This window comes from Hyperolius riggenbachi, chromosome 5 (genome assembly GCF_040937935.1).
Source record: "Hyperolius riggenbachi isolate aHypRig1 chromosome 5, aHypRig1.pri, whole genome shotgun sequence".
NCBI classification, from domain to species: domain Eukaryota; kingdom Metazoa; phylum Chordata; class Amphibia; order Anura; family Hyperoliidae; genus Hyperolius; species Hyperolius riggenbachi.
This window is the reverse complement of record NC_090650.1, coordinates 393968480-393994346: the sequence shown is the minus strand read 5'-3', so window position 1 is coordinate 393994346 and position 25867 is coordinate 393968480. Positions and strand designations below refer to the sequence as shown.

The following is a 25867-nucleotide window of genomic DNA, read 5'->3' as shown; positions in this document are numbered from 1 at the left end:
AACCTCCACATTCCTCTCCTCATCCCCTCGTTCCCCTGCAGACTCTTACGTTTAAATCTCTAAGTGCGGGAGGCTTCAGCAGTGATCAGTAGCCCGAGTGCTCCCGGAGATGGGAAGATCTGTACTGCGCATCTACAAGACAGGGCCCCGCGCATGCGCAGTATGGAGTGCTCCCGGGTGGCCTGAGTGCTCCCAAAATTACAATTTATTTTTTAAAGGCACGTTTACTGACCTGAGGAAGTGGCTCTTGCCGTGAAAGACGTCGTTAAAAACAATTTGAATTTTATCCCGTTGTGCAAATTTCCTTTTCTGCTGACCAAAGCTTCCGCAAGGTAGGATACTACTTTATAACACACAGTTACACACAGTATTGAGTGCTCCGAAAGACTTCCGAAGGCCCCCCATAAGAGGCTGCTAATGGGGGAGCCAGCACAGAAATGACAGGACAAGGAAAGGAATGGGAAGGATCTATAGGACCCAGAGCATTCCCCCTCCTTAGGTAAGTATCTGTTTTTTGTTTTTTTTTTGGCTTCAGACTTCCTTTAAGAATTTGTGAGAAATACCTAGATGAGACTAAAGCTACAATGTACACTGCCGGCAAATAAGTAACCCCAACCTAAAGGGGCGTCATCAAATCAGGACTCTCACATCTCTGAAATGCTCGTAAGACTGGGTGACATTCATGGATACACAGATCGGTCTTTGCCCACAGCCATAGGCACGAGATGCAATCCGATAACTTAATCTGAATCCATGTAATTACCAGTAGGCAGGATTTCTGCTATCTCTAGCTGTGAACAGAAGACGTTATCTAATTAAACTCCCTAGTAATGTTCAGCAGCGGGTCTGTCACTGCAATGTAGTAGAATGGGTGGCCTGTGCAGTGAGTGCATTCCAATGCTATGGCTAGTAGCCAGCCATTTATAGGTTCTGTATTTATCTCACCACAGCTATGACAAACCTCAATCGCACAGTGTTGCTATCCCCTCCCCCCACCAGTGGACTAAGCATGCAGTTCCCATCTATATTTCAACCACACCATTGGTCAAAAATGCTATAGTTTTCATACATTTTTATAAGATTTGATGATTATGTGGAATTGGTGTAATTTACTGAAGAAAAATATAACACTTTATGGCCACCATTAGTTCATACTGCAAACACAGATAGGATGTAAACAAACCGGACATAAACTGCCACTTTTGGTCCATAAGGACTGGAGCTATTCGTACAAAGTTGTGATCCCCCCCCCCCCCCCCACACACACACACCAAATGCAACAGAAATCCCCCCAGCAGCAAAAGCCCCAGAGCTCTGACTGGGCTTTTTGCTGCTGCGGGGAAGTGGTCTAAGTAGGCTTTATGGTACCATTGTATATGTTTTAAAGTTTGTTTAATAAAGTTTATACTTTTATTTACGTGTGGCATATAAAAACCACAACTTTGTACAAACAGGTCCAGTCCTTACAGACCAAGAGTTGCAGAAACAGATAAGGAGAGTTTTTAGCTGAACTGCACTGTGGTCATTTTTTGCTGCGTCATTCGTATCTACATTCCATGCATTGGCCATGTCTGCTTTGCCTGATAAAACCATCTACAGAGTTTTGACTAACTTTTTGAATCTATTGAGTTAGCCAGCTAAAGGTGTCATCCTTATCCAGATTTTTCTTTGTCTGCAGAAACAGATCCTGCTCAACTTTTGCACAACATTCTCACCACCATTGAATTTCATCAGCGTATCGATTTTTGGGATCACAAATCACAGCTGAAAACACTCTAGTGGGCAGCAGGCCCAAGCTGAAGTTTAGGTACCTAATGTAGTAGGGGCTCTCATTCCCAGACTGGATCCTTGCAACGTTATTAAAAGTCTACTTGTATTAAATATGTGCAAGCCAAACTTCACCAACATTCCAGATACTTACAGTGACTGTGTAAACTACACCCTGTGAAGGCCATATGAAACAGCTTGTCTAGAATATGTCAAGCATGTGACCTAAACACTCCCCAGGAGGTAGTGAGGCAAGAGGCACACAGGACCATCATTAGCTCCAAGAAAGCGCATAGACCAGATGTAACTTCACCCACACACTAACACTACACACACTACTGCTACGGTTGTCTATAAGTCTAAGCTAAGACCAACCTGGCTCCACCTCTGAGCCCTGTTCTTCAGAATGTTGGCATTCCTCGTCTTCATGTTCACATAGAAAAGGAAAATGAAAAAAAAATGCTTATGGGTTTTACATAAATATGCAATATGAAAATAAAACCTCAAGATAATCACAACACAAAATAAAGGAAACACTAATGAGGGTATTACATATCTGTTGTACTTCCATTGAGTGGATCTGTATGTGTTGAGTGGATGTAACGCGCTGAAATCCAAGACCATGAAATATAGAGCAACCCAGGCATACGCATCACATCAGCCCAAATGTGTTACTGGGTTATCAAATCCGGCCAGAATGTGAGATGCAGCAGTATTAATATATTGTTACCACTACTGATTCATTCTACTACAGTGAGGTCCAGACAGAATACACACAGTGTAGTCTTGTTCATTTGATTTGACTGCAGATCAATGAAAGCAGCTTGCATATATGCTTATAGTCATTACACAAAAGAGGAACTTTAAAGGATACCTGAAGCGACATGTGACATGATGAGCTAGACATGTGTATGTACAGTGCCTAGTGCACAAATAACTATGCTGTGTTCCTTTTTTTTCTCTGCCTGAAAGAGTTCAATAGCAGGTATGTAAGTGGCTGACTCAGTCCCGACTCAGACAGGAAGTGACTACAGTGTGACTCTCACTGATAAGAAAGTCCCCTTTTTATCTCTTTCTTGCTCTCAGAAGCCATTTTCTGCTAGGAAAGTTTTTTTATACTTGGAATTTCTTATCAGTGAGGGTTACACTGTAGTCACTTCCTGTCTGAGTCAGGACTGAATCAGCCACTTACATGCCTGATATTTAAAGAGAACCTGAACTGAAAATTAAAAGTCAAAATAAACAAACACGTCATACTTGCCTCCTGTGTAGTCTGCTCCTCAATCTCTTTCTCCTCTCCTGCATCCAGTTTGTCCACTGTGATCAATGGAATTCTCTGTCCTTCATTTTGAAAATGGCCACTGCCCCATAATAGCTTCCTGGTCAGCACACTGTTAAACTGTAATATCGCCCACTTGAGCCATAGGGAAACATAGACATTACCTTACAAATTCAGTTGTAACTGACAGCTGCTGATATATAACTGACAGCAACTGTTATATTTCAGTTCTAACAAAACATTGTCAGAACTGGAAGGGATCACTGTAAGAAGAAAATGGTGAGCTTCTGACAGGAACAGACGGTGAGGTTAGTATGCAATATTCATTTGCAGCTGCGTCGTGTTTATTTTAAATAATTCTACTCAGTTCAGGTTCCCTTTAACCATTTCAGACAGAGAAAGGAAAAAAAAAGGAACACCGCATACTTATTTGTGTGCTAGGCACTGTACATATACATGTCCATCTCATCATGTCACATGTCACTTCGGGGATCCTTTAATCTAGAATGGAACTTCATCCCAATCAGTAGCATATACCTCCTTTCCCATGAGAAATCTTTACCTTTTCTCTAATATTGCATCAGGGACCTCTGCATGGCTGATATTGTGCTGAAACTCTTCCCTCCCACAGTGTGAGGTTAGGACTATGGCCCTGACATGTGGACCTCATTGCATTGGATCATATATATATATGTGCTGTCCTTTTCCCCATGTCTGCCAGCAGTAAAGAAGCTGACCTGCAGGCTTACATAGGATTAAGCAACATGAACAAATTACACAGCGAGTATCAATTGTGTCTTGATCTATCTTCTGACGTCTCACTTTGAAGTGTCGATTTATTTTCTTCCCTACTACTATTATTTGGTTAAATTCCTCTTCAAAGATGATCCCTGGGACTTCAAAAACAAAACATAAGAAAAACCTACCCAACACCTCTGTTAAAGTATTATCTGTATTTCAAGACAGGTCGCACAGCCACTTGGCTGCAGTCGGGCTGTACCAGTTTTCTCCTCTTCTGCTGGAGACAGATGCAAGATGGCAAGGGACGCAACTGAAACTGCCAGGCTACCTACCCAAGTGTCTTCTGGGAGGGGGTGTAGCCTAAATCCCCAGCTTCCCAGATACTGTAAAACTTTGTTGAGCAGTCAGGGTTGAAAATTGAAGACTCCGCCTTGGAATAGAGGCGTTTCAAAAAATGTTTTTTTATGAAGAAAAGAAAAGAGATATGGAGGAGAACAATGGGCTAATTTGTTAGACTCCTGAAATTACACCTTAAAGGGAACCAGAGAGGTTGGGGGGGAGCTTCTATACATACCTGGGGCTTCCTCCAGCCCCATACGCACGGATCGCTCCCACGTTGCCGTCCTCTGCTGCCTCTGTCCGCCGGTACCGGGTCCCGTCATTGCCGCCAGATGCGGCCAAATGTCCGCATCACACGGGGCTCCCTCCATACACATACGCATGAGGCTGCCTACTGCGCAGCCTCATGCGTACGAGTATGGAGGGAGCCCCTGTGATGCGGACAATTGTCCGCGTCTGCCGGAAGTGACGGGACCCGGTACCGCCGATCCAGGAAGCGGAGGATGGCGGCGTGGGAGCGATCCAGGCTTATGGGGCTGGAAGAAGCCCCAGGTATGTATAAAATCTTGTTCTATTTTTTCATGCCGTTCCTCTCTGGTTCCCTTTAAGCCTCAGAAAAACATTTGATGAATGTTCCTCCAAACTGACCAGGAAAAAGTAGCTAACTAGTGCCAAACTGTAGGCATCACCCATCCTGTACAACCAGCAACGGACTGCGATTACTTTCTTCAGCTAATCACTATTGGACAACTCCAAGAGTGTCTTCTGCTTAAGTATCTGCTTCCGTTCCATGGGATAGAATGTGCAGACGCATCATAGTTCGATCACCCCTTGCAAAGCCACAGGATAGTCTCTATATTATGCCTCACAGTAGCTAGCATACGTGGAAGTTTCCCATCTGTTCCTTACTCAAGTCTGTGTGTGGAATGGATCCCCCCTTCTGATCATAGGGTTATATTAAATGCATGTTTTATGATGCCATAGTGCCAGCACTGTAAGCTGTGGCTGGAGCTCACCGTAGCCATTCCCAGCAGTATAGCGATAAACAGGAATTACTTATATAAAAAATGGTGGTCCACACTTAGGACTCCATGAACAGTTGAACTGTGTGCTCATCAAGCAGTCATCAAGCAGCAACGAGCAGTTACCAGGCAGCAGTGAGCAATTGTGAGAGTTTAAGAGGCTATTCACTACCTATCAACTGCTCATGGAAAAGCAGCCTCAGATTTAGTGACTGCTGGGGATGGTCAATGAGAGGCTAATAATGCTGGTTTGATGCCAACTTTATGGAAATGTAGGCAGCTTGTAAATGGAATAATTAAATAAGCACCTCACTGACCATCCCTAGTAACAGCCCGCAAAACTCAACTCCCTTGTGAGGCCACATCTGGAGTATGGGATACTGTTATGGACGCCACACTGAAAGACATTGACATACTATAAAAGCTACAAAGACAGGCAACTAAATTCATCAGGGGGATAGAAGGTTGGAAAAACTGAGCTTATTTAGCTTGGGGAAAAACTGAGCTTATTTAGCTTGGAAAAAAAGACAACTAAGGGGTGACCTTATTAACATGTATGCATACATCAGAGGGCAATACAAAAGCTTGGGAGATTAGCTTTTTGCCCTTTGGTACAAAGGACAAGGGGACATGATCTGTGTATAGAGGAAAACTGTTTTTGCCATTCAGAAAGGGGTTCTTTACAGTAAGAGTGGTTAAAATGTGAAATATTTTACCACAGAAAGTAGTTATGGCAAATTCTATATATGTAATTAAAAAAAGGCTTGGATGCTATCCTTGCATTGAAGGACATTTGTGGCTATAATTACTATGTAATTCCTAGGGGGGGGGGGGGGGGTTGATCCAGTGTTTTTTTCTGACTGCCATCTGGAGTCAGGCCTGGTTCACTGCAAGGGCTTTTTTTTTAGCGCTTGTGATCTGAAAAGCTCTTGCTAATGCAATGCTATGTGTTTTTTTTTTTTTTATAAAATCACATCGCTTCAGTGCGAACTTACACAAAGCATTACACGAGCAAGAGCTTTTCAATCAAAAGTGTTTACAAAAGCAGTGTAAACCAGCCCTCAGGAAGGACATTTTTTCCATTAAAGATTAACTAGCCCAAGCCTTGTAAGGATTTCTTTTTTGACTTCCTTTGTATCAAATGGGATATGTGAGGGTGGAGAGAAACGTACCTAATGTTTACATATTTATTTAATATTCTGGTTGGACGTCATGGAGGGATGTCTTTTTTCAAACTAACTATGAAACTTTATTGGCAGCATAACAAGTGGACAAATGATACTCAGCTGATGTGCAAATGTTAGAACGGATTACATTTGCTGACTCGTTTCCTTGTGGCGTACTTTCACTGCTATTTTTACTAGTGCGACTTAAAACAAATTGCTCAGGAAAATATCTATTGCGTACTTAGATGACACAAGTTTCAGGTGTTATGTAAGCTGTGCAGCCCATGTTCATAAAGAGAAATGCTTCCGTTAAACATTTATAACGAAACCTTTGACCGCGCCACCTTCTGTGTTTAGCAAGCACAGGTGTTCAGGAGGCTGAGAAGGATTAGCAGAGTGAAAATAGCAAAGAAGTCATGTGTTCTGTCAAGCTGAGTAATATTCCACAGAGACTCTGTTAAAGTGCATCTTCGGTTACAAAAACAGAAGATTGCTGCTTTCTATTGGGCAAGGATGGAATCCAATACCCTAGTGTCAATAGAAATTGTCTGAAAGTTACCCTGAGCTCGGGGTATGTCGCGCAGGAGGATTTCTCACGCCCTAGTAGGCCGATTTGCATAATTTTTTTTTGTTACACGCAGCTAGCACTTTGCTAGCTGCGTGTAACTTCCGATCGCCGCCGCTCGCCACCGATCCGCCGCTACCCCTCCCCCAGACCCCTTGCGCAGCCTGGCCAATCAGTGCCAGGCAGCGCTGAGGGGTGGATCGGGACTCCCTCTGACGTCACGACGTCCATGACGTCATCCCGCCCCGCTGTTCTGAACGGGATTTCCTGCTTACTCTGATCGCCAAAGGCGATCGGAGTGGGTGGGGGGATGCCGCTGCGCAGCGGCTATCATGTAGCGAGCCCATGATTTAAAAAATAATTTTTTTTTAAAAAAAGTGCTGCGCTCCCTCCTGGGCGATGTAATTGTATCGCCCAGAGGGTTAAACTCCTTAGCGGTAACCCCGAGTCAGGCTCGAGACAGAAAGCCACACCTCAGTACTAGGGATGATCAATGAGATGCTAATGCTTCTGAAATTATGCATTTTTTATGCAAATGTATGCAATTTGAAAATAAACCAATCAATTTAAACCCAGGTTTAAATTGATTGGTTCATTTTCAAGCTGCATACATTTACATAAAAATTTGCATCAACTCGGAATAATTTGCATATCTGATCATCCCTACTCAGTACTAAGTGCATTTGACTTGGCGTAGCCGCTGGGAGGTATGTGCAGAGATTGTGCACAACAGGCGTTTGCAACTTGCATCCCCCAGGACATACAGTGATGTGTCTATGTTATAAAACGTTACCCAGTCCTGCAAAAGATGAAATATAAGTAAAGGGAGGTAAATAATGTGAAGGGCTGCTGCAAATCTATCTAGCGGCATGACTTTTTTTTTTATTGCTTTTAGGGTATAAAAGCTTGTGAGAAAAAAACACCACTTTTAGACCCTAAATCCAAAAGTAATCGTACCGCTAGGGAGGTTAAGTAAAGGTGAAGAGGGGACTTTGCCACCATTCACACAATTTTCATACAGTAGAGTCCTGGTTAACCAGAACTTGGGCATCTGGCAGTCTCAACTAACTGGCATGCCTGGGGGGAGGAGACTGGGGGCGGGACTTTCATGTTTTGCAGAACTTTTGCACACAGGAGGCGGCTTACCGAATCTCAGGGCGCAGCCTTCTACAAGACAAGACAAATAACATTTATATCGCACTTTTCTCCTGGCGGACTCAAAGCGCCAGAGCTGCAGCCACTAGGACGCGCTCTATAGACAGTAGCAGTGTTAGGGAGACTTGCCTAAGGTCTCCTAATGCATAGATGCTGGCTTACTGAACAGGCAAAGCCGAGATTCGAACTCTACACTTCCTGCAGCTCCCAGCGGCTTTCCTGCATGCATGTACGGCTCCCAGCAGGTCAACTGACCCACACTGGGTCACATGCATGCTTCCTCTAGCCCCTGGCAGCCATCCGGTGCCCTCGCTGCAGCTCCACTCCTTGCCGGTGGTCCGGAGTTCCCTCCGGTACCAGAGGCCTACTTGTGTTCCAGCACACGTCTCAAGTAGTCGCGTTGATGTCACCCAGACTGTACTGCGTAGGCACAGTAGCTCTGCGTCTGTGCATTACAGTCCGGATGATGTTAGTGCGACTGAGTGAGCCGCCTCCTGGAGCGCATGAGAAGCCGTCCTGGTGAGGCCGACATCTCCACCAGAGTGAACTGGGAGCCACCGGAGCTGGGACAAGGGCACAGGACGGTTTTTATTTTTGTACTCCTAGGACCCCCCCCTCACCCTCTGAAGTAATCACAACACAAGTCGGTCATTTAACTTACTAGTCGGTAATTCAAATTTTCAGTGCGGAAATAGGTTTAGCGAATTGGAGTTTAGGAAGGTGATCGGTAAAATCAGCTGTTTTCAGCATTACCGAATGTCCTAATGCTTAGTGAATTGAAGCCAATATTCCACAATAAACACGGCCTCAAGAAACCTCCAAACCTTATATAACTTCATGAATGCTCGTGTGCGAGAACATTCAGACAGAAGAGTTGGGAAGTAAATGCAGCGCCATCCAGGCTGCTACCACAGCGAAATTCACAGCAGCTGCAGAAATGCCCCCTGTCCTGGCAGGAGAAGTAGGTCACAGGCAGTGCCAAGGAATCATGTCAGTTACTACGTGAAGATGCGGAGGAGAGAGAAGCTTGCCGTGATTCCATTTATCAATTCCAGACAGTGTACAGGTGCGCAGACATCCGTCCTGAGAGTGGATGTGTGAAGATGATGTATCAGAGGAAATGGAGACACAGGCCTTATTATTCTACAATACACATTGATTAATTGAGGCAGGCTGGAACACGGCCTGTCAGGCCTCTCATTGGCACGCATTCATTCTGGGATGTCACCTGGAGATGACAAATTGTCTCCCTAGCTTGTCACAAGGAACAGGCAACAAGTGGGACGGCAGTTGTAATAGGAAAAATCATCTCTGATGAAAATGAGAGTTCTCCGCTCCTATAACATTACAGATACTGAACAGCTTTAACTTAAAGAGAAACTCAGACAAAGAATTGAACTTTATCCCAATCAGTAGCTGATACCCCCTTTTACATGAGAAATCTATTCCTTTTCACAAACAGACCTTCTGGGGGCTCTGTATGGTTGATATTGTGGTGAAACCCCTCCCACAGGAAACAGTTAACAGAAATGCGGGTCAGGTTCCCATTTTGATTTTAATCGGGCTGCGAGTCAGGTAGCGGGTCTGCAGGTACCAGATTCACCAGAAAGCAGGTTGCGGGTCAGGTGCGAGTAGCAGGGCTTTGGGTCGGGGTCGGCCCCAGGTCTTAAAAATAAGACCGCACAGGGCATTAGGTCGGGTATCCGCGGGTTACCCGAAATTCGGGTTTTTTATTTAAATCGGGTGCGGGTAGCAGATCGGGTGCAGGTGCCAGATTCACCAGAAAGCGTGTTGCGAGTTGGGTGTGGGTAGCGGGGCTGCGGGTCGGGTGTGGGTCTGAAAAATTAGACCTGCACAGGCCTTTACTTCATGGGGCTAGAGGAAGCCCCAGGTTAGTATAAATACAGCTATAACCGCCATCTCGGGTACCCTTTAAGGATTCTTATGTATTTTATCCTTCCTGGGCACCCCTGGGGAAGCAGGTTCTGGGGGGGGAGGAAGTACAGTACTATGGTGTTCCATTGCAAAATTCGGATAGGTGTTTAGGGATAAAGACTCAGTTTTTGAAAAACAAAAATTAATCTACTGCTTGTGTCAATTCATAGTCGCTCATCTCCTCTTCAGCAACCCCAAGTTGAAAAAAAAAATCGGTGAGGTGTGTGTGCACAAATATATATATATATAAATATATATCATTTTAAATTAATTATGCATAATAAGTAAAAAAATAACATTTACAGTTTCCATATAAGAAATAAACTACTATTTGCACCAATTTGCAGATGCTCATCTCCTCTTCACAGTGTTTCAATGAATCCCACGCTCCTTTACATTACAATATTCTGCACTTTTATTGACCTGATGAAGCTGTCCCAGGGCACAGAAACGCATTGTCCCCGGTGCAGAATAAAGTTTGTGTTTGAATTATCATCGAGCCCTCCATTTTGAAGGTTGGCCAACCCACCTTCTTCTATACGGTATGTCAAATGTAAAAAAAAAAAAGTTTTCTATTTATTGATCTATATTGGGCACCTCCAACCATTGTTCCCATCATCATCTCTTTAGAAATCCCTAGTGGTCTGTTCAATACTCCAATCAGTCTGAAGACTGGCTTCCCTACTAGAGCCTGACAGCTATGATAGGCCAAAAGACCGCAGGGGGCAAAATGTTTTAGTGGACAGAGAAATCATTTTCCTGGCTGAAAGCTCATATGACTAAATGGGGAATGTTTCACGCTAACTGGCAGCGAGTACCCAGCTATCAGTTGATGAGCAAAAAAAAAAAAAAAATGAAGATCTAAAAATTATTGGAGCAGATATCAGAATTTTTATCATGCAAATTCTACTTTTCTTTTTTTTACAAAAAGTTTTACGCATAATTAAAATGATCTATCAACTGTATATAAAAGTGGTAACAGAGCTGGGGCTTTGAACGGAAGCAATAAAGGAACATATCTTTCACTAGTCACATCAGTTTGCTTCCCAGCTCCAGTCTAGTTTAGGGAACCCAGTTGGAAACCTCATAGGGAAATTCAACTAACGTGATTGGGTGGGCAGCAGCCTTTCAAACCTTTAGGTTTCAGATAGATTGTAGTAACCTACACCCCCACTATTCGCCAATCGTGCTTCGTGCTATAGGGGGTGTTGTGATTGGAGAACTGTTCTCTAAGGGATTTCCTCCTGGGCCCCCTAAAGTAGCCTAGCACCTGCTTCCCTGTGGTTTACCACAGATGACTGTATTTTGCTCTGTAACAATTGATATGGGAAGCACGATGGATGAGTGGTCAGACTCCGGACTCTTGCCCCACACATCTACAGTCTTCCTAAAGTTTTGCCTCTGTGCATGTCCTCAAGATGTTTCTGGTGCCTCCGAAAAACTTACCAGTAAGACAATTGGCATCATTTGACCCTGGTGTGGGTACAAGTGTGAGGGACAACAGATCATCAGCTTCTCCTAAGTCGAGGAAAAATGAGAATGGCTCTATGTCCCCTGTCAATGGCTGTCTAGTATGCTGGCACTATACAGACTGATGAAATCAGTGTTAAACGCATCAATGAGGCAGCACATCCTATGACTTGATGTTTTGTGATTTCATATGATTTTTTTGTTTTGTAAATGATGCTCATGGAAAATCCGGCACTTACTTCGGTCCAGCGACCCTTTAGGCGGAAGCTGCGGCAATTGACGGCCTCTGCGTCCTGCTAAGGGGGTGCCTGATGGACTTGTTTGAACAGAACCAGTGCGAGGATGCGCCCTATAAAAACAAGCGTTTAAATAAAGCACAGAACGTTAAAATCATTAAAAACATAACATTTAGACAACTATTTCTACAAAACTCTGCAGGGTAAAATGGGGATCAGGACTATCATTAACCGGACTTAAAGGGCGATTCCACCAAAAACTGGCATCTCACTTATATATATGGATCATGGTGGGATTAGTCACATCCTGGTTCCTTAGATTTCTCAAGGACTGCAATGAGAAGATCTCGGCTTCAGAGCTGACTATTTGTGTCTATCTATCAATCAGAAGGAAGTGGGCGGTCCTGAAACCAGGCTGAAGAGATCTCACAGCTGCAGTCCTTGACAGAAATAAGATGCTAACAGACGAGACACCCAATCATTATCATCTACCAAAGTCTAAAATATCATGATTTGTTTATTAATCTACTCAGCCAAAAGCAAATATTCATACTCAAACTAGTGAGCCATACATATCATCTCTGCGCTACAGTGACACTATAAAAACATTGCATGTGACACAGTTAACAGATAGAAAGAGAGAAACTGAACTTCACGTCAGTACTGAAATGATACACTGAGACAGTTCCATCACACGGATCAATACTTAGTAATACAGTAAAGAAGCTGTTATGGCACAATGATGGAGAAAAGAAAATTCATAAATTTTGTTAAGATGGGGAAAACAGTGGTGACACAGAGTAATAACCATTATAGATCACACCAAGAAAATTCATGGAGAACTGTCCTCTGCATTGCATGAAAAAAACAGGGTCTACCTCTAATCAGAATCAAGAATGTTTTAAAGCACATATATAATCAGCTTAATGCCAATCTCTTAAATAATTTTTTTAATTCCATGCTGCTAGGCTGAATGTAGTTTATAGTGAAACAGGTGATTTTGGCGTGTGCTCGCAGCCATGTACCGCCTGCCGTAGACATAATCCGATTACGGCTATAGCATCACAGCCGCACCCCAAATTGTTTGTACCTTCTACTCGGAGGGGGGAATAGTATTTAATTATGAGCTGCTATTCGGCTGACCAGGCGAGGGTATATGTGTTTATAGGCCGAAATGTGTCTATCAGTGATATTTACTTTTCACAAAATGCTCTAGGTTCCCCTTAACCTGGTGGCAGTCCTATATGCAGATTCAGAGTTTCAAGAAGAAAGTGTATGGTCTTGTCCACCTATTGGTCATCATAGTGCTAGGATAGTATTGAGATGCAAAACTGCTAAGCCTTGAAAGCAGGGATGTCAAACCGGTCCTTCGAGGGCTGAGGTCCTCATACATTTTTGACACAGCTAAAAGAATTGATGGGTCTGAATCAGGAAAGGTGCGGTCCATCAGGTAGAACACGTTCCTCTCTTTCTCAGTCCATCCTAAACACTGGCATGGATCTGGCCCTCCAGGCCTGGAGTTCCACACCTGTGCTTTAAAAAAATTCTAGCGTTAGAACTTCAATATCGCAACTGTTAATTCAGTAAAGTTACCGCCACTGCCAAAATGGTTGGAAATGATAAAGGCAATACGACTGATAAGGAGAAGTGGGGTTGGTTTATAATAATTATTTTATGACTTACAGAACTCTTCTTATCAATGCTATGATTAATTCCTCCTTTTTCTGTATTAACTCATGATATATCTCTTTTTTGCCTAGATTCACTGATCTTTACTGTGCACCAATGGCACCCGTAAGGCTTTGTACCCACTTGAGCGGAGGAACGGACATTTTCTTATCCGTTCTCTGCTCCACAGTGAATGGCTCGTATTTTATCAAAAGGACCCGTTCACACTTGTCACGTGGCAGCATATCCATGAGACCCAATGCAGTAAGTGGATCGCACTTTGGTGCAGTCTGCGATAATCCCAGGCAAGCAGATGCATAGCTCTTCGGTGTATCTTATTTCCCCTCTTATTCATGAATTATCTTTCCTTATAGTTGAGGTTAAACATAAGGTGCGATAACATATAAAAGGTTTTTTTTTTAAACCCTGCAATATTCTAATCCTTTTCTGGCCAAAACCTCCTTCATAACTCTTAACCAACCCATTTATGATTAACCTCTTACCTATAACCCTAACAAATAAAGCTAAACTTTTCCTACCATCTCCCCAACTCTCTTTATATGCACGTCGCTTTATAATAATATAATAATAGCAATCATAATCTGAACATTTGTATAGCACTTTTCTCCTGTCGGACTCAAAGCGTTGAAGAGCTGCTGCCACTGGGACATGCTCAAGAGGCCACCCTGCAGTGTTAGGGAGTCTTGCCTTGAACTCCTTACTGAAAAGGTGCTGATCCTAGCCAGGATTCAAACCCTGGTCTCCCATGCCCTTAACCAGTACACTACCCAGCCACTACATTATGATTCCTTATCTAGTCTTAAAGGACAACTGAAGCGAGAGGGCTATCGAGGCTACCATATTTATTTCCTTTTAAGTAACACCAGTTTTCTGGCGGTCCTGCTGACCCTCTGCCTCTAATACTTTTAGCCATAGAACCTGAACAAGCATGCAACAGTTCAGGCGTTTCGGACATTATTGCCAGATCTGATGAGATTAGCCACATGCTTGTTTCTGCAGGGCAACTGGTAAGGTTTAAAAGGAAATCAATATGGCAGCCTCCATATTCTTCTCTTTACAGTTGTCCTTTAACCATAACCAATGTTTATCTTGTATTGTTAGTGACAGCTTAGCCGAATGTTTACAACAAATCCTTGCATGCCTAATGCATTTGCTTATTCTCTTTTCACCTTTCTAACTATGCACTTGTAAACAATGAGTACTCGGATGTCTTGGCATTTCTCCTTATATGAATAAAATCTATAATATAAGTATTAGTTAGCAACTTTTGTATAATTTGTCTGAGAAGAAATATTTGAAAGCATTTGTTTTTTCACTTTGTTTTTGCCAATGTGCGTATAGAAAACGCTGAGATTATTTTCTAGTTAATCGAAGGGACACTGTAAAGTACATCATGTTCCTATAAACATCATCCTAGCAGCATTTTACTTTATTTTTTTTAATACAATCATCTTTAGACAAACCTCAGAGTTTAACGCTAAAACAATCCAAACAAGCCTGTTAAAATAAAAATCATAATATATTAATAATGTATTTTATTTAGAATTATATTATTTTAGTAAATAATTACATTTCACTTAAAATTTAAACAAGCAAAATTTTAATTCTGTACTTATATACTTAAATATTTTCAGTCTCCATAAAATCTCTAGTGATTTATAATAGGTTAATAAATTAATAAGTGCTGAAAAATATATCTTTCATCAGATTTGAAAAAATTAAAGAAAACAAAAATAAAATTAGAAAAAAGCATCCTGCACAAGTTTGAAATTCAAAATTGCAATATTTAAAAATATTAGCAAACACTTAGAGGTATGCGCGATCTAAGGGGAGGGGATTTATCTTAAAAACAAAGAATATAGAACAATCTAAGGGGAGGGGAGTTATCTTAAACGCAAAAGTGGAACGATCAAAGGGGAGGGTCTTTATTTTAAAAATAAAAGTGGGAGTGGTCAGGGTAGAGTAAGGCGGTGCCTAGTTTGTACCCAAAAGTATTATTGATTTGTTTGCACCGCGTCTTGTTCTCCAAGCAGTACCAAATGCTTATTTTACACAAGATACGACTTTACGAACTTATTAACATCTATTAATTAAAAGAAATCCTCTATTTTAAACAAAATTAAAAAAAATCAAAAGGATGACATGGAGTTCATTGGTTAAGCGATGTCGAATGAGGACAAACAAAGTTCTCACTCTGCAAGAGAAGACATGGTTGTTATGATGTGTGCACTATGAGTTTGAACCAGGCTTCCTGAACAATGAAAAAACCCACAAAACAAATGCAGTTAAATACGGTTAGTAAACAACGTACAATGGCACCCACACCATTATATCCAGCAGAGAATATAAGTAGTGTGTCAGCAGTCAAAACGTTAGTGTTAACTGTTAAAAAACGTGATCAGCCAAGAATGACAATAAGAGACTGGAGAGCTACTGGGAAAATAAAATGGTGGTTTTGTGGGAGAGGGGAGGAGGTATAAGAGGAATTAGGCGGAGCCATTGTCGTTTTTTTTTTCACCTCGATAAGGCAGGTGAAGGAGGGGCAGATCTTCCCGTCATTAATGAAGGCATCGACCTCATGAGGTTTGTGTCGGGGCGCTCAGTGGATCGGGAGCGGCAGTTGGTCCGCTCCAGTACGGGTCGTTGCTCTGTGGATCTGGATCTTTGATATGGGTGTCTATCTGCCACTTCGCAATTCCTGTAATGTTAGTCAGAAAGCCGCTCAGTTGACCTTTCTTTGCTTGAAGGTAGAAAATTTTATATAAAGCTTTAAATCCACTTGACCCAACAATGTAAACTGCTCTTGAAAAGGTAACAAAAGGCACAAAAGCGGCATCTTAGTCCAGTGCAAAGTTGTTAGTGTATAAATATAGAATAATTACAAAAAAAAGTGTTTTTGATTCATTATCATCATGAATGACACTAAATTTTGCTGTGTTAATCCTGGGATGGGTGGCCTTAGTGCCAAGTAAGCTCCAGGTTCAAAATGCTTGACCAAACTTCTGAGGATTTCCTTGGTGAACTAGGGTAATTCAACATGTTGTCGGCTGAAGGAAGCCTGAACTGTCGAACAGAAGGTTTGTTCTGGAAACAATCATACAGACAGGCTGGTCTGCCTAGAACTATTAGTACTAAAAAATAGTTGTTTAGCTGAAACTACTTCTTTAACCCATTAGTAATTTCAATACAGCTCTCTCGTTTGAGATAAGTGCACTGCTTTTGACTTCAGTCGGCAGAACTCATTGTGCTGTAAATTCTTGTAATGCTTTGATCTCTCTCTACTGAGCAGAACATATAGACACTGAAATCAGAAGTCCTCTGCTATTGTCCCACACTGCCCCCTTTTGACAAGTGGTCATAAATACACATTACAGCAGTACTACATTAGAAGCAGGGAAATGTAACACATAAGAAATAAAAAAAAATGCTAAAATAAATGGGTCTAGAGCACTTTCAAGCCTCTAAATTGGCTGCTCAAGGGTGAATTCCAAAAATGTGAAATCTCAAAATCTTATTTAGAGTGCAGTCAGCCCAATGACAGTGCTAGTTGAAAATGGCAGTTTAGAGTGATGAGTTTGCTGTAAGCACCCGCTAAGCGATTATCATTTGGAGAATTGACAAATGACTTTTCTTTTGTTGCACTGGATGTAAGACTGACTTTGAGTGCCTATCATTACCTTTTCACCAATTAAGTAAAGTGTACAAGAGATAAACCATAACATAAATGTAAACAGTCTGGTTGCTTCTTCATATCTGCAGGTATAATGTAAATCATTATTAAGAGAATGTATCACTTTTAAGAGCAAATATTCCAAGTAAAAAAATCAGTTTCATTGGAGGAAAGAATGTATTTATAGATGGAACAAATACCGTCAATAAAATGGATTTGGCCCAGAATTAGCACACCAGTCACAACAACCGCTGAGATGCTTCGTACGGATGTCTATATAAAACTGGCTGGGCGAGTTCAGGCTGGTAGGAGGGCTGGTAAAGTATGACTGAGATAGCTTATAGACTACTGAGAGTTCATGCAAGCTGCTCAATCTACTTAAAGATCAGCTTCTGGAAAAAAAAATAGTTTCATTATGGATAGTGTTAAATGTAGGTTGGAAACTTTGTGGAAGAGGTTTTCTGATGGGAAGATGTTCCTTAGAGTGCACCCGAGACAGAGTTATCAATAAAATGGGACACAGAGGCATGTTCCCCAACTACCTTGCCTACCTCCAAACCCTGTCTACTATAGCTTTCTGAAATTACCAACAAGCTGCTTGTCGGTACTTTGATAAGGAGGGGGTATTCTTAGCTGGAAGTGCTTTCCCCCAGAACACTCATTTCAGTCACATTCCTCCCCCCCCCCCGCCCCCCCCAAGGCTGATAGCACTTCAGCTCTGAAGCAGAGAGATGAGATGTGATGACGTGCTGTGACCCAAAAGTACATCCGTGGTCGCGGCCATTTTTCCTCCTTTTTTTACTTCATAGCTTGAGAATGGAGCAGTGGAGAAGTCTCTGAAGTCAGATCCTGGGGCTACATCCCCGCACCGCCCCAACTGGGAATCCTCTCAGTCATCAGTAGAGGTCAGGGTTTGAGGGCTGGGGTATTGCTCTCAGCTGTTTATTCAGATACAGTGAGGACTTGAGAAGTATTTATGACCAGTGTTGCTCGGATAGTACTTTTTAAAATCCGAATTGATCCGGATTTCAGATACTCGGATCTGATTCAGATATCCGAATCCGAACTTTTAGATATCCGCATGAACGTGGATATCCGAACGTATTATCCGCGGATATCCGACCTATTCGGATATCCGGATACAGAAATCGGAAGTGCCTTTCAAAATGCTTTAAAACAATTTCTAACCTTTAAAAACACCTTCTAGCCTCTTACCTCCCTCCTCCCTCCCTCTCTCTCTCCCTTCCTCTTTCCTCCCTCCGGAAGAGTATCTTGTCTTCCCAAGATTTGTAAGATGTCAAAAGCATGCTCACATACATTATCCAGGAATCGAACCCAGGTCAACTGCGTGGAGGGCAGCTATGCTCACTACTATACTACCAACACTACAGCACACTCACATACATTAGCCAGGAATCAAACCCAGGAATTGAACCCAGAAATCGAACCCAGGAATTGAACCCAGGTCAACTGCGTGGAGGGCAGCTATGCTCACCACTATACTACCAACACTACAGGCTGAAGCCAGCCTAGCTGGCCTGGGAAGAATGAAAAGCTAGGTGGCCATGCAATTATTCCTGTTAACCTAAAGTTTACTTGTGTCTTACAACACATTGGCTTAAGACTTTACCAAATCCAATACTCCAATATGGGGAAGCTTCTCTGTTTGCTGTTTTTTGTTTTGGTTTTTTTTTTAAGTGTGGTGTCACAGTTCACTCATCTCTTCAACTACAAGAAAGGCCCGGGAGTAGTCTTAGCTATCGTAATATCTATGTTACCGCAGGGCCCTTATTACACTTTCTCTTACAGGGCTATGGAAACCGTTTTGCCCATGCGATAAAGCGAGGTGCAAAAATGAAATCATGCCTAGCAGAGGATAGTTTCAATCCATCAACCTCTGGGTTATGGGCCCAGCACACTTCTGCCGCGCCACTCTGCAGCCTGCTTACATTTGTATACAATCTTCAAGTTTAAGAAGGGTACATTAGTTCCCTTCACAAACCACAAAAGGCAAGGATGTCCCTGAACCACCAACCTTTCGGTTAACAGCCAAATGCACTAACCAATTACGCCACAAGGACTGTGTATAGGTCATGGCTGCTAAATGGCTATCTGGGGTTTTCTTCGGACAACTGTTGAACACAAAATGCAAGGCCATCCCTAGCATGGGTTGCATGGCCACCTAGCTTTTCATCCTTCCCACTCTTGCCCTGGAATCTTCCAGACTTCAAATTGCTGTCTTTTGCTGTGTGTGTTACACCAGCATCATCATCCAGGGGGGCACATGATCTTTGTGATTCTGAAGTCTTGAATTAAATCTTGTAAGCAGTTTCACCATGTGTCCCACTGCTTTTATCTACCAAATGTTTTTCTCTTTGGTACATCACAAGGGTACATGCTAGGCTGGCTTCAGTATGTTGTGCTGTCGGTGGTATAGTGGTGAGCATAGCTGCCCTCCAAGCAGTGGACCTGGGTTCGATTCCTGGCCAATGCATGTAAGCTGGTTTTTGACATCCTACAAATGAGAGAGAGAGAGAGAGAGAGAGAGAGAGAGAGAAGGAGGAAGAGAGGGAGAGAGCAATCTTAGAAACCATCGATAGTGGTTGAGGTTGGATTAGGGTTGAGATTAATTTAATAGTTATGTATGCAGTATTAGAGCTGTATTGTTGTAATAGGTAATATGGCCAGCACGGTGGCGTAGTGGTTAGCATGCTCGCCCTGCAGTGTTGGGTCCCCGGGTTTGAATCCCAGCCAGGGCACTATCTGCAAGGAATTTGCATGTTCTCCCCGTGCCTGTATGGGTTTCCTCCGGGCACTCCGGTTTCCTCCCACATCCCAAAAACATACGGATAGGTTAATTGGCATCCCCCAAATTGGCCCTAGATTGCGATACCTACACTACACGATACATACATGGAAATATGACTATGGTAGGGATTAGAGTGTGAGCCCCTCTGAGGGACAGTTAGTGACAAGACAATATACACTGTACAGCGCTGCGGAAGAGGTCGGCGCTATATAAATATGAAATAATAATAATAATAGATTTTCAGAAAAAGCTGAAAGATCTTTTTAAACACTAGATGGAAAATAACCGTAATTTTACTGTTAATGTGATGTTTTATAAAACAGTGAGAGCAATCTTATCAAATGTATCGCTTGCAAAGATAATTCAACAGTGAACACTGCAGCTACAAAAAAAGTGATACTTTCTCTTTAAATAACATTCATCAAATATACTGAAAACAAGTTGAATATTTGCATACATCAGTTATTACCGTGCTTCCTCTCTGGGACCGCATATTGACACCTGTCAAGATCTGTCGGTGACACAGAGCTCAGCACATACCAGGAAAGTGTTAATACAATTCAAACTGACTGTAACACTGCATAATGAGTGGCCTGAGGGCTATGGCAGAGAGAGAGAGAAGGGTGTTTATTTTAACTGTTACAGGTCTTCAGCTGTAGTTGCTGCTAATGTTATCCATTGCAGATGAAAACCACAAACACATTTTCAGCATGGTGTCACTATGCAGACTTGTATTGTTGCCCAAGGCCTGAATTAGTTAGAGCCCAACTCCAGGCGGGGGATCTAAATATACCAGCTGGTAACTAAGTAAGCAGAGGAAACAGATGTTGCCTTTTTTTGTAGAATGAGGCTTTCACAACATCAGAATCCTTTCCTGAACATGTGAGGAATGGTCTTGTTAGCCATGGAGTAGATATGCATCAAACGCTGATTCAGGTAATAATGTACCGTTCATGACCAACTGTACATGGTTCATTGCAAGCTTTTGAAACATTACAGAGATCCTGTAATAGTTCCCCTTGGAAGGTACTTACCTCAGGAAGAGGAAGCCTCTGGATCTTGATGAGGCTTTCCCCGTCCTCTGCAGTAGCCCCAATTCAGCACTGGTTCCCCCTGAAAATCTGCTGACAAGCACGGGCCATATTCACCTATTTCCACCAGAGCCCGAGGGGGAAGCTGGTACTGCGCTGGATCCAAAAGGTGCACATTGCTGTCTGCAGCTGTCCCAGCACTGGATCGGGGCTACTGCAGAAGACGGGGAAGCCTTATTAGGATCCAGAGCCTTCCTTCTCCTGAGGTAAGTACCTTCCAGGGGCACTATTACAGGATTCCAAAAGCTTGCAATGAACCATGTACAGTTGGTCATGAATGGTACAGTATTACCTGAATCAGCGTTTGATGTCTGCATATCTGCTCCATGGCTAACAAGACCATTCCTCACATGTCCAGGAAAGGATTCTGATGTTGTGAAAGCCTCATTCTAAAAAAAGGCAACAAATGTTCCCTCTGCTTACTTAGTTATCAGCTGGTATATTTAGATCCCCGCCTGGAGTTGGGCTCTAACTAATTCAGGCCTTGGGCAACAATACAAGTCTGCATAGTGACACGATGCTGAAAATGTGTCGTGAATTCAATCTGCAATGGATAACATTAGCAGCAACTACAGCTAAAGAGGTTCCAGAGGGCTCCCCCTTCTGAGGTAAGTACCCCCCAGGGGCACTTTTTCTTTTTAAATTAAAGATTCTCTAAGTTTCTTCTTCAGGCATAATACAGAACTGGATCATAATTATACAAAAGTGAAGCCTGGCTAAGATTAGTATTAACCTTATTCACTTTTGGGGTTAGCTGGGTTTTTAATAGGACTGAAGAACATTACATTATTGCTCAGCACCCCAATTTAAAGGGACACTATGGCGAAAATGCAAAATATGTGCAAACAGACAAATAAGAAGTATGTTTTTTCCAGAGTATGAGCCATAAATTACTTTTCTCCTATGTTGCTGTCAGTTACAGTAGGTAGTAGAAATCTGACAGAAGTGACAGGTTTTGGACTAGTCCATCTCTTCATGGGGGGATTCACAGGGATTTATTTATTTTCAAAAGCACTTAGTGAATGGCAGTTGCTCTGTCCAACTGCCAAAAACTGTGTGGCAAGCAGGGAAGCTGGCCAGCATCATTGTTTAAATCCTTTTTAGGGAATATCTTTATAAAGAATAAAAGCCTTGCTGAGAATCCCATATGAAGAGATGGACTAGTCCTAAACCTGTCACGTCTGTCAGATTTCTACTACCTACTGTAAGTGACAGCAACATAGGAGAAAAGTAATTTATGGCTCATTTTACTCTGGAAAAAACGTACTTCTTTTTTATATATGTTTGCACATATTTTAATTTTTTTCGCCATAGTGCCCCTTTAACCACATGTAAATACAAGCGCACTAGCAATTTAAAGTGAATGGTATTGCTCTTGACAAGTGGCCGTTGCTTCACCACTCTGACCCATGCGTGACCCTGCTGGAAGAAAAGTGTTAGGGAAGATACAGCCCTTACAACCCAATCTGAAGTACCTGATTTAAAAACAGGGCTCTGATGATGCCCAGCCTGCTTAGCGCATCCTTTGCCCCAGGTGACCACACCCAGGACTCTGCACTAGCACCATTGGCTGTATGATGCAGGAACAGGTGGAGATGGGAACATCTACAGGACAGATCAACTACGGGGACAATGGTAGATGTTCTCACAGACCCTGAAGACCCATTTCTTGAAAAGAGATGAAGAGATGGTTATGCAAGTCTGCATCTTCGCCAGCCGTATGGTCAGTTTGAATTGCATTAGCATTCAAGCTCAAGTTATTCCTTGATTTCTGTGTATGTGGTGCAAATACACTCAGATTTGTGCCTACCTAGAAAAAGAGATGAACCAGCCAGCCAGAAGAAAACTGTGTGTAAACAGTAATCAAGGAGCAACTTGCACCTGTTTTAGGCGTAATACTAAAATATGTGAAAATAGACCTGACCGTAAACCAGATTAAGTAACATAAAAATGAATAATAAGGTTAAGACAATACGTTGGCTTATTGTGACCTGTTTTAGACTGGTAGCTGACAGGTTTTGCTACTTACCTTCTGCACATAATACATACTGCACATAGGCAAAATGCAGAAGCTTACACAATACTACACACACACACACACACACACACACACACACACACACGTATGTACACACATGCACATACACACACACACAAACACTGTATCAGAATACACAGACACTGATCTCCACAGCTGTTCCACATAGATTATATCCGGGGGCTAGGAAAAGTAGTAGAAAATGGCTATGGACTGTCGAGAGCAGCAACCAATCAACCTCCAGATTTCACTCTTCATCAAGCTCAGAGAAAATCAACAAAGAGGAATTTGATTGGCTGTTCTGCACAGCTCAAATATTCTATCCCAAGTTTCGTAATCAACTCTCAAAGATGATTTTTTACCGTACATATATTTTCTTTGTGCATTATTCACGATGCAGAAACGAACAGACAACCCATACTAATAAAAGTTAATTTACTTGAGCTGTTAGAAATGAGCCTGAGATCACACATCAGCTGCCTGGCAGTAATGCTTTATAAAACTGCCCCAGATCTGATGTACCCATCATCTAAAAACAGTGCAAAGGAAAGGGGCTGACCAAAGAAGGATTCCCCTTTAGAAGCGCTGAGCTCAGGCAGTGATGTAGACAGCTTAGTCCGGGTCCTTAAGGCCTCTTCTCTTTAAGCAGCTGAAGGCATTGACTTTACAGCCTGCCAGCTGCTCTATTCCACCAGCCAGACGCTTGGCACGGGCGGTGTACTGGCGCCCCCCCATGAAGTTGCATTTGAGCACAGCGGTTGCCATCCTCAGGCACGGCGTGGGGTTTTTTGGTCCCTGGGTAACGTGAAAATGTGACTCGCGCAGTTTTACCAAATGCTGTCAGTTGTGGCCGTCAGTCAGGAGGTTGAAACTCCCCGAGCAGTCTATAGTTCAACCTCCCTCGGAAAAAAAACCTTAAGCTTGTCAAGAGGTACGTTTGAAATAAGAATAATATTAAATATCAAACAGACGCTCAAAATCTCTTAAAGACTTATTACAAGCTTACATAAGTAAGCAATGATCCATAACATAGCAAAATTTATATTAAAAATGTACTTCTATATCTGTGACTAGTTCTCTTTAATGATCACTTAAAACCATTGGTTACTAGAGTTCTGGGTAAAATTCTTCAATGCAGCAACACACAGCAAACAATTACAGATTAAGTGTGACTCCAATCTTCACCGAGACTGAAACGAACAGAACTGAAGTGTTAGCACAAAAGCACAATAGACTGGCTGGGGACCAGCGGAAACAGCACACGAGGACACTGACAAATATTTTCTCAGAACTGCTGAACACAAGGCCTTCCTCATCTGTGAGAAGACTAACCCCTAAAACTGACAATTTTCTTCCTCTCACTTTCAGCCCAGGCCCATCCCTCTAAAAGCCAGTGTTCTCCCCAGGCTCTTTTAGCCGGCTGCTCTACCCGGCTAATTTTGGTGAGTACCCAGCTGTCATCGGCTCTCGTCCTCATCCTCCTCCTATGCTGTAAGCAGAGTCGTGCCAGTCCTTCATTCCCCCACCCCACCCAGCTATTTTTTTTATGCCACCCGGCTGGAAAAAAAATTCTGGGGAGAACTCTGTAAAGCTTTATCCCAATGTTAGACAGACCACTTCCTACTCAACGGGACAACATTGTCAGAGCAATGCACTGCCCAGTCATCAACGGTTATACAATATGTCACAACCACGCAGCTAGTGATAAAGCCCTGTATTTCTCTCTTGCTAAAGATGCAATGTTGGCAAATGGAAATTCAACCACTCAATTCATCACTGGAAATCCTGTCGCTGAAAGTAGGACTCCACAACATATTAATGCATGGCTTCAACGCAAAGTTCAACATGATGTAACCCTCAGCAATCAATCCAAAACTGCCGTTCGGTTCCTCACTATTCTAGGATAAGAAATGCAAACATCTGATTGTTAGTTACATATCAAGGTACAGCACTATTCTCAGCTTCATATTAATTCATAAACCTCCTAATTGCAACACAATCTCAGATCTCAGCTGATGAAAATAATCCACTGTATGTTTTGATAATCTAAATATATCTCAGTGGAGGAACAAAGTTGTTCACAGATACTATGTTAAAGGAATTGTGGTTCAACACCCTATAGAAAAAAGACACAGGAGACAAAAACAGGAGCCCAGTAGTGCAATATGTCAGTAATCGCTATGGGAGTAAAAGAATTAAAGGGGAACTGAAGAGAGAGGTATATGGAGGCTGCCATGTTTATTTCCTTTTAAGCAATACCAGTTGCCTGGCAGCCTTGCTGATCCTCTGCCTCTAATACTATTAGCCATAGCCCCTGAACAAGCATGCAGCAGATCAGGTGTTTCAGACTTTAAAGTCAGATCTGACAAGACTAGCTGCATGCTTGTTTCTGGTGTTATTCAGATGCTACTGCAGAGAAATAGACCAGCAGGGCTGCCAGGCAACTGGTATTCATTAAAAGGAAATAAATATGGCAGCCTTTGTATACCTCTTACTTGAGTTCCCCTTTAAAGGCACTGCTCAAAAAGGGAGGTTGCTGGGGGCAACCAACCACAGGAAGCAGGTGGAGACAACAAACCCGACTCCACTCGGGGTGGTCCTGGTCAGGACCAGAGGATGGTCGCTCTCTTTGTGGAAAATAGGGGATAGAATCCACTGCGGGGACTCCACTAGTGGTCTGTCACCACCCCTCGGACAGGGTATGTTCGGAGGTAAACTTAGCACAACGGGGGAAAGAGGCACCCTGGTGTAATACAAGCGTCTAAAAACAGCTTAAAACAATAGAAAGTATGAGGTAGCTTACCTCAATGACGAAATCTCTGTAATTTATACAAAAGATTTTTATTATTAGCACAGGCAACGCGTTTCGCAGGTCTCAGCCCGCTTCATTAGGCC

The 25867-nt window shown here is 42.6% G+C and overlaps 1 protein-coding gene across 49 annotated transcripts in view; it reads right to left on the bottom strand.

The window, feature by feature from the left end:
- RIMS2 (regulating synaptic membrane exocytosis 2) overlaps positions 1–25867 on the bottom strand; it is an 816797-nt gene that overhangs the window by 167371 nt on the left and 623559 nt on the right. For 34 of the 49 annotated variants that reach the window (XM_068237786.1, XM_068237768.1, XM_068237771.1 and 31 more), the window contains 3 exons: positions 15883–16062; positions 11679–11788; positions 2143–2190 (listed from right to left, as the gene is read on the bottom strand). In XM_068237786.1, coding sequence (XP_068093887.1) covers positions 2143–2190; positions 11679–11788; positions 15883–16062 — 338 coding nt within the window. The remainder of the gene's footprint in view (positions 1–2142; positions 2191–11678; positions 11789–15882; positions 16063–25867) is intronic. The other 15 variants (XM_068237812.1, XM_068237820.1, XM_068237791.1 and 12 more) reach the window with 3 other exon arrangements.